The following is a 10,162-nucleotide window of genomic DNA, read 5'->3' as shown; positions in this document are numbered from 1 at the left end:
AGGCGATCACTGAACTCTGAAAATTCTGTACAGCAGTTCTGAGACATGAAAACTGTATTGTAATATACCACACACAAGAGAAGAAAATCAGACAATCTTCTGCAACAAGCCTTGCTTTAGAATTAGTCAACAAAAACAGTCTCCATTGAGATGACATTTTTCAAATGTGAACTATCCTCTCATCTGGGATGTCTGTCAAGTTTTTTTTCTTCACTATTTTCATCGGAGAATATTGTTGAACATTTATTGAACAAGGCTGTATGGCATTTATTGTACAGAGACCCATACTCACTCATTGCAATTTCTGGTACTTTTAAGAGCAGATGATTTTATGAAATGGTTTTAAATCAATGCCAGATTCGCACATCGAAAAAATAAAATATGTAACAGAAGCCAGGTGTGGCTTTTCTCCTGTCAGAGGCTCTAAATGATTGGCTTTGTGCATATCTCTCAGAGAATTAATGAATCGCATCACTGAATATTTTGCTTTCTCCATGTGTTTAGACAAAATAGATCTAATTTCTTAATCAGACAGTTGACAGCTGTACCTTACAATGCCATAAATACAATCTCAATACAGTGTCCCATACAATGTGCAGAGCAAACACCTTATACTGTATATCCTGACTGTTACCAAGATTAAGGGCATATTTGCTGGAGAAAGAAATGTATAAATAGTACAAAACACAGAAAAGCATTTGTTGGAAATACAGTATGTAATCCCAGAATGTATCTGTGAGATGTAATGGTAGTGTCAAACATTTTTAGGAGCAGTGAACCAACTTATATTCCTTAGAAGACATATGTGTTTATTTGTTCTACTGTACATTTGAAGCACAAGATAAGAATCCCCCAAAACAGCTTTCTATATTGATCTGCACAGATCTCTAATTTACTATTTTAAATATTTTTACTCCGCAATGATCAACACAATTACTGTATTACTGTGTGAATATAATTAATAAAGCAGCAAGTTTCAGTTGAAACACTTCACAAAACTGAAGTGAAATTTGGGCACGAGATCAGTCTACACATTTCCATAATTCTGTGCATTTTGTTTCATAGTTTCTAGTGGATCTCCAAACTGCCCTCAACCTCAAAACCTCAGATACATTGAAAATCTGTTGAACGACTCCCTTGCAGGACTATTTTATATAATATTAGCCTGTTGATTTTGAAAAATATAAGGCATCCATCTCCTGTACAGTACGTTATACAGATTGAAAACATTGTGTAATAGCCCATGCAAAGGTAGATAGATAAGACTTTATTGATCCCGTAGGGAAATTGACGAAAGTGTTCATTTGTTCAGTAATTGTGCGTTAAGATAACTCTCTTGAAAATAGTTCTCTTGCCTTCAAATTTGGTCCTTTTCAGGTTAAAATATATTTCCTCTGCAATCAGACATAAGTGTACTTAAAATGTAGCTTTCTTAAAAAAATAGTGTTAAATGTTTTCACTGAAAATGCTATAGAAATACTGCTTGAATTTACAATGAAGGAATTTGGCACAACAATGATAATGTAATGGAAGAATACCTTTTGTAATCCATTGTGAAGATTGAAAGACACAACCCCCAACCCTTCCAAAAAAAGCCCCCAATTAAAAACTACAACACAGAGGTACACAAATAGAAGTAGGGATATAGAAAAAAACATTTACACTTGTAATTTACATCAATTTATATCCTTCGGACTTTTAAAAATGCTTACTTTCAATAAAAATGTTAAATCAGGCAGCAGCGACACAAGCTTGGACTCACATCTTAGGTTAAAGAGGCAGTTATCTCTTACAGGAGTGTAAAAGCATTCAGAGTAGGTAACAGAAAAAGACTGTAGTATTACCCAGCCAGTGTGTTTTAAGAACAGTGAAATGGCACAACTAAGCACAGTAAATAGACCTGGTCAACTTAAACCTTATGACAGTAAGAATGCTGCAATAAAATGTCTGTTACAGACTTCCTAGTAAACATAACAGTGTTCACTGCAAGTTCTATAAATATCTTTCTGAGTAAAATCAATGATGAGATTCCTCTTTTCACATTTTATTATCTGTTCTGGTAAACAACATTCATTCATTTCTTTTTTTCAGATTTTTAAATTAGACTTTTTATATACTACAGTTCAGTCACATTTAAGCGTACTGCACTTAAATATTAGCCAGAGCATGGACCAAACAGTAAATGGCTTAATCACTTCCCCCAATGTTGTCTGACTCCTTCTTCTTTACTTACTCCAAAGATACCTCTCTAGGGTATACATGAAGAGCTTGCTCGGTTTTTCCTCTCATTCCAGTGAAAGCAGAATTCAAAGAGGAGGATATCAATCTCATTTGCATTAAACTTTGGGTACATCATTTTGTCCACATCAGATTTAAATGTTTCTCCAAGACATCCCATGAGAGATACTGCCACTAACATATGGTATGCATTAAAAAGCTAATTGTGGCTTAAAGAAATTTTACAATAAAAGGAAAAAAACAAGTTTGCATTAATGCACAAAAGCGATGCAAAAGATAATATCCATTAATGATGAGGATCATCTTGGGCTTGTGGCCAGGAGAGTCTGTTTCTCACACTGGACACCAGGGGGTAATTAAAGGGGTAATTAAAATATATTGATATTAATTAACAAGAGGGCTCTACTGCTTGTGTTGCCAATGCGATTTCTAGTTTGTCTCTTCATATTTCTCTCACTCTTAGTATAAAAATAGACAGTCCAGATCAAATTCAAACGGGAAACCAAGGATCTTATGGAAATGCCTTAAAATTATGCACTGTACCACCAACACTATAGAAAGCTATTCAACTTTTTTCATATTGTATAGTGCTTCATACAAATGTTTGAAAGTTGCGACAACTCCTGAACAACATTAAAATGTATTCAAAAAGTTTTTTTTTCTTTTCTTCGCTTTGTGTTAAAAAAGGGGTAATGAATGATGGAGGAATAGAGTCAGAAATGGTTTGCTGATCATATTTTTAACCATCAATGGAATCCTAGGTTAGGTCCCTTCTGTACAGTTTGTGGCACATAATGGCATTATTGGCACATTGTTCAGTATCACAGTTCAGTGTTTCAGTGGCCTTTGGGATACTCCACGTTTTGATGTCTCACCTTACAGAACTCCGCATGCTTAGTTTCATTTCCATCTATATAGTTCTATATATATGAAATGCCACAGTTTTCTTCATAATAATAAGAACTGGCATCTGTTTACTTTTATTTTTAGAAAAATAAATTTGTTCATGAAAGTCCAGATGAGTCCCACAGTTGTACAAAACCTGTTGCTTATGTATTTGCTTGTTTTGCTTTGTTTAGAGGTTTACCAAGGGAATCCTGTGAAGAGAAACACAAACAATTAAATAAGCACATGAAGCACATGCAAGAGTATTCTAAGCTATAACAATGAATAACAAACCTGAAGAGGCAGCACAGACGAGCTGCTTCTATGAACAGTTGATTTCAGAAATGCACCACATTATCGTAAGGATGCAAAGCCAGGCAAGACTATTGAATGCCTCGGCATGCATCAAATTTCATAACCTGTAATCCTCAGAAGGGCACAGAGTAATTCCAATTCAAAAGCAATGAAAATTCATTCCCTCTTGAGTGTTAACATGGGCACCAGACCATACAAACAACCATGTATGCATGACCATTTTTTATCCCAGCTTCCAGGTTTAATGTTCCCAAAATCTGCTGAGAGAAACCGAACCAACTTACTGTGGTTTGTAGCCTTTGTTCCAGCTAAGCCTTTATGGATCACTGAACTAACACCTGATAGGTCTATGATTTACACTCTTCTGTAAGACGATAATTGCATCTGAAGAGAGAGTAACTATATTATAGGCATAATGATGCACCAGCACACTCAGCAATAAGAACATTGTTCATGCTCTTGGGAATGTTATCATATGGTCTCATGCAGCTCTACGCCTTTGTATTTCATCTCTGGGTTCAAAAGGTCTAAGAAAATGAAAAAAGTAGTTAACCAAAGCCAAGTAACATATAGACAAGTACACAAATGAACAAAGCAAACATTGTCTCAGCAATGTCACAACATTGACACTTTTTAACAATATATGAACAAGTGATATGGTTTATAGGTGGTTAAATCCTAATGTTTATAAATTTTGTGACTCTTAATTGTGTATTAATTTGAAACAAATAAATCTCCAATTAAATCACCCCATTTATTTTTGTTAACCTTCCTCATTTTTGTTAAAGCAGGCATATTTCATCATGAGGAGTCACCCACAATCCTGCCTTGTGCTTACTGTCTGACTGATTGGGCCTGGCTGTCTATGACCCTTGTTTTGGACTGAGGAGTTATTGAAAACGGATGGATGAGTATATAAGGAATATATAATGATTTGTTTTTTTTACTGTAGCATTTTTTACAGTAAAGTAAATAAGGAAAAATCTTATTTTCCAAGCACAAAAGATAGGCTCAGAAATAAAACGCTCTTATCTCTTCATGGTCATGTATAACAGAAGAATCAGATCGGTGAATACTTCAGTCTGGCATTCTTAACAAAGCACATTTTTCTTAGCTGCAGCAAATACTTTTGCAGAGCACACACAGAATTTCTCATTTTTAATTACACTTTTTCAAAGTCTCCCTTGTCCCTTGTTCAGTTACTTTCCAGGCAAGAAACGAGACGCACACAAAACTCTTCGGTTCTTCATAGTTGTTTTCTTGCTTTTCTTCCCTGACTTACTTCAAACAGAGCTTTGAAATGCAACCTACTTTATTTGGTCTTCAATTCAGGCTAGAAAGGAAATTCCTATATAAAGCTCTACAACACACCTTTCATTTTGCGGGAAAAATAAAAGAGTATCTTGAATTTAAATGCAGCCATAATGAAATTAAAGAGTGTTTTGGAAAATTATATACATTATACAAAAAAACAAAGAACTCTGAGACAAAAAATAACTGAAGGTAATTTTTTAACCAACCTAAAAAAAAGGCTAATTTTCACAGTGATTTGGTCATCTCTTCTCCCTGCCTTTCTGACCCTTTCTGAAACACATTTGCTCATTTTAAACCTCTCCAAGGATGGACTTTAGGCGTGATCAGTTAAGCAAATAAAAAACTAGCACCTTTAAACAACAGGAAGGTGAAAAGATAATCTTCCAATATTTTTTGTAAACTATTAGGATTTGACTATCCCTCTCTTTACTTGAATTATAATGAGAACAGCCAGCATATTTCTGTACTCCCTCCTTTCTCTGCAGGACCTGCAGGCACTCTGTTCTCATTAAAATCTGGGTCAATAACAAAGACTTGATTCCCTTGGAAAATTCTTCCCCCATAGGGTTTACACCATTTCGGTGCCTTCATTTTTTTCTTCCCGACTGTATTTAGACTTTTAAATGAATCCAATTCAGTGTGCTGAACCGTAACAGAAAACATAAAGGTCTCATTTTATTAAGTTTAGAAAGAATAGGAGTCCAGTACCTGCTTCTAAGGGGCCTTAGTTCCTATACAGTATTGTACGTCATTTCAAGGAAATGACTAAAAGCTGAATCTTTCAAATGTGCTGTAAATGTTTATTTATAGTTATTTCTTATTTCAATTTCTGCCTTCACTTTCCATTTCATAATACATTACTGTGGCATTTTAATTTGATGAGGTGCTACTGAAAATTAATCCAAAAATGAAAACTGGGTGTCCTTGGAAAATACAATACAAACACTATTCTCAAGAAAAAGTTCTGCTTTCCCCTGTAGCCATAACCTGATGCTTTAATGTTTAATATACGAACACCCATAATGGTATTGTATCATTTTTGTTATGTCCCTACATGAGCATGATGAGCCATAATGAGCTATACAGTGTATACATAAACTGTACAAAGTGTATACACAAACTGCTTAAAATTGCACATATACAGTACATAAGGTTGCAATATACTGTATACTGTAGCTACTTATATAGCTTATACTGTATATAACTACTTACTGTATATATATATGGCATACAGTATATGCCATATTTCAGGAGATACAGACAGCATCCAAATTATTATGTATTTAAAAGCCTATTAAATGAGATTTTAATGACATGCAGCGCTTTGGTTTGAGAGAAGACCTGGCTTTGAGGAAGAGGCTGTAGGAACGTCACTATGGGATGAGCCAATGGGTTTACTGCAAGGTGACGGCAGGGCTTTGAGTTTTGAGTTTCTCCCAAATCTTCTGTACTCCCTTAGCACACATGCAAATTGGTGTATGTATGCTTACATACTGTAAGTGTATGTTACTTTTCACCCCCTTGTCTTCAAAGCTGTTACAGATTGTGACCACAACCCAGCTCCAACTAGAAAAAATGTTGAAATTCTGTCCTAGCAAGTTTTAAAGAAAAAGAAAAAAAGAAACATTCTTCTTCAAAGCACTAAGGAACTCCCTTTCATCACACAAATATACAGTAGCTCTATATACAGTACCCTAAAAGTAGCATGCATATGGCGTGTATATAATGTACAGTACACACTTACAAACACATAAATACAAATCCATACGTGAGAGACATTAATTCAGGCTTGGAAAGAAAAAAAAGTCTTAATTAATTCTTCATATGATAAGTGCCAGTCAGCACTTACAGTACTAAACTGGCATTATTCAAAATGCTGTAAAATGTTTGTGTAATAGGGCTGAATATAACACACACTCCATTTTTACAAATTATCCTCCCTTTACTCGATTTGAGTACAATTGGTGCAGAGATTTTTTTTTTCACAAAACCCATTTTGATTTTTGTTTTATTTTTGTGGAGTAGGGGGGGAGTTGAGGGGAAAAAAGACACACGGATTGGCTGGGTAGACTGATCCTATAAGGATTTGCACAGCAGACCCATGCAAAGGTGGAAAAACACCTCATAATGCTTGCAATGAGGAATGGTTGGAAAAACAGCAATATGGGAAAAATAATGAAAATGTACCTACCTTTGCCTCTGGAGAAACAAGATTCCTATAGTGTAAGCATTACATCTTGGATTTAATAATCTAATCTAACATCTTAATTTTCCTACAATTACATTCCACTTGAAATTAAGAAAGCACCCAAAGCTCTATAAGTCTTACTGTAAATTGCTACATGCATGAAAAAAACACTTAAAACTGTATTTAAGATTGCATACTACAGTGATGTAAATTAGCATAGCAGGAAACACCGACAGTAAATATTTAGGTAGACGAAACAACAAATACCTGCAGAGCAAACAAGGGAGACTCACTGTGTCATTTAGAGAGGTACTGTAGCTTTACGCGTGGCGACAAACTGAAGGCTGGCGCATGGGTGATTGGCTTGGGTTTTGGCTTGAGAAAAGCTCGAGGAACATATTGAGGTACGTACCAGGAAACAGAAACACGAAGTCTGTTCCGCCCACAGGAAGTAAAGCGACTTCGGCCAGTCAGCAGGAGATTTCAAACCATTTCTCAGAGACAAAGGCCACTGGAATTAGCTGCCGTTCGGTGGGCGAAGGTCTGCAGCGAGCAGAAAAATGGGCTTGTGTGTACTGGTTCATGACAAACAACACACAGGCCTGCCACAAAAAATCTCTCTATCCTCTGTGGGAAAAATAACTGTGTTGCTGTGGATTCCCCTTAAAAATAATGCTTTGTTGACTTGAAAAATTAATATAAATATAATTTCAGAAATAAAAGTAAACCTCACGTAGCAGTAATGAAGTCATTATGAAACCTCTACAACTGTTTAATACAAATAAAAATGAAACTACCATTTGTATATTGTACTGTATTCACATTTACCTGTAGGTCTTGCTACATGTAATGTATTAACAAAATTTAGTTTAACTAACATCAAGAGAATTAACAGGATCCTGGATAGGTTGCCTAACTGATAGTCCCAATTCGTCGGAACTGCTTTTCCATTAATAAATTCATGAGACTGTAATGTGAACACAATGAAACATAAAAACATAAAAGTCTAAGCTCCCCTGTGACTTAACCTTAGTAATCACCTAATAATAGAAGTGTTAGCACATCTGCACCTCTATGCTTTCTGCCTTAATGAGATGCAGTATGAGGAGTTGGTATGGTAACAGGTTTTAGTCAATGTCTAGCATTTTTTGTCTTTTGAATTTTTCAATTATTATTATCATTACTATTCTTAACAGTAGCTGTTTCCGAATGAGCTCTGAATGTGCCTTTAATTATTATTAGCAGCAAATATTATATGGTCTTAATTGCTATGTACTATTACCAATTCTAGGTTATTAACCTAATGCTCAAAAGAGTGTAATAAATACTTCACTTATTAGGTAAATTAATCTATGCAGGAAATGCCAATTTACATTTAAATTTATACCACCCTGAAAAATCAAGACAGTGTTTTTTGCTTGATCTTTTTAAGATTCATCCATAAGTTCTCTATACACAAAGCTGGACCTGCACAGTGCTTGATGCTCTGGCTTGAGCTCTTCCCTGCAAGCACGAAAGCAAGCCTTCGACTGACACCTTGCAATCATTTATCGCGATCCTTTTAAAATCTCAACAAATGCAACACTTTCTGCTAATGATTTTGTATGAATGTGTTGGGCAATGTAAAAACCCCTTGAAATGTCTGGATACAAAGCATGATTGTGGAAAAGAGGACAAAAATGGAACACTGGAATGAAAGACGGGGCACGAATCTTTTTATTTGGAAGTTGTTTCAACAAAGCATTACTTTCTCTGCCAGGTAAAACCTCTTACCAACGGATGCTGACGTGTTTGCACACAAGAACACTGAACACACAGGGAACTAAGGACCAACATGACTCAATGTGGTGTGGAGACACAACAGCAGGTTCAACAAACCGTTCAACTTTATACAGCAGTGTTATATACTCTAGCTAGAGCCCAGTGACAAAGATGAAATGAAATAAAAATGAAAAGAAACATGTAAATGCAGCTGTTGAATGAACAATGAATGAACAATAAAAACCAGTGCAAGTGAATTGTGATGCAAGAATGGCCTTATTTCCCTACAGCAGCCTTTCCCTCTTTATAAAACATGTCATATCAGCTGTAGACTGCGAGTTTAGAAAAAGTTCTGCAAGAGGAAGTCAATCTAAATTTAATATTACAAATAGAACATTTACTAGCTTGTGATTCCTATGGATCATTAGTAGACTACAGATATTATGTCTTAATTCCTTTTGGGCCTTTTGGGAGAGAGGAAACCACGCTTGATTGACAGACTGACTCTCAGTTAAATCTGTTATGGGATTATCCTTGAAATCTCTGCACCAATAATGCACACAAGAAATGTTAACGAATGTTTAAGCAGAGAAGATCATGTCCGATTGTCTTTTCTCTATCTAAACCCAGCAAATAAAGCACTTGAGCAACAATTCTTGTTGACACATGTGTCACTCAAGTGGGAGCAAATAGCACGATAATTGTTCTACACATTTATAATTAATAAATCCTAAAACATAAATATGAGATACATAGTCTACATTAAAGAGATTTTTTAGCAGTCTCCTGAATTACTGTTTAAATGGTTCAAGTAAAAAAAAACAGATATTTCCATGTTTTTATCTGGGTCTTCTTAATTGCGATTTAGTGACCATTTCTGAATGCATGCTTACCTATTTCCATTATATGCTGTCTTGTAAACCGGGGTCTGCTGTATCATTTCATCTGTATACACTGGCACTGCAGTCCGCACACATTCGTGGGAGCACTGTAAACTATCGTTGTAGGCAGTGAATATGTCTACACTGCTGGGAATCCGAGCGTGAGTAAAATCAGTCAAGTTCTGACAGCTCTCCTCCTGTTGGTTGATCTTCCTCTGGTGGCTGTTATGGCGCCCATTTCCACTCTGTGCACAGCTACAAATACAGGTACCAAAAAGACAAAGCAAAAATAAAATCATACCTTGTGCCACACACTGAGGTCTTGTTAAGTCAATGGGGAAAATGTCACAAGCAGCAAAAGCACTTACTCACTTCGGGGTAAAAGCAGAGAACAAATTACTGTACAGTCTGAGGCAGTCTGGTAACTAAGAAAAACACAAGGCTGCAATTCTACTACATACACACCACAAAAAATGCCACAAAAATTATGTTTCTGAAACATCAATAGAAATGCAAACAAATTTACAATTTTAACTTGAGAAGGCAGCCTGCGTTATTTCGGGGAATTTGTGAATTTTGG

General features: G+C 35.7%; 1 protein-coding gene across 4 annotated transcripts in view; it reads right to left on the bottom strand.

Moving 5' to 3' along the window:
- Positions 1-1,000: 1,000 nt before the first annotated feature.
- Positions 1,001-10,162, bottom strand: part of ajap1 (adherens junctions associated protein 1) — a 47,660-nt gene continuing 38,498 nt past the window's right edge. For 2 of the 4 annotated variants that reach the window (XM_015337270.2, XM_015337272.2), the window contains exons 4-6: positions 9,595-9,837; positions 7,353-7,483; positions 1,001-3,335 (exon numbers count right to left, since the gene is read on the bottom strand). In XM_015337270.2, the coding sequence (XP_015192756.1) occupies positions 7,411-7,483; positions 9,595-9,837 (316 nt within the window). In that variant the 3' untranslated portion in view covers positions 1,001-3,335; positions 7,353-7,410. Of the gene's footprint in view, positions 3,823-7,352; positions 7,484-9,594; positions 9,838-10,162 lie in introns of all 4 variants that reach the window. The other 2 variants (XM_015337271.2, XM_015337274.2) reach the window with 2 other exon arrangements.

This window comes from Lepisosteus oculatus, chromosome 25 (assembly GCF_040954835.1).
Source record: "Lepisosteus oculatus isolate fLepOcu1 chromosome 25, fLepOcu1.hap2, whole genome shotgun sequence".
NCBI lineage: Eukaryota > Metazoa > Chordata > Actinopteri > Semionotiformes > Lepisosteidae > Lepisosteus > Lepisosteus oculatus.
Note: the sequence above shows the minus strand (reverse complement) of the source record. Positions and strands in the feature narration are given on the sequence as shown.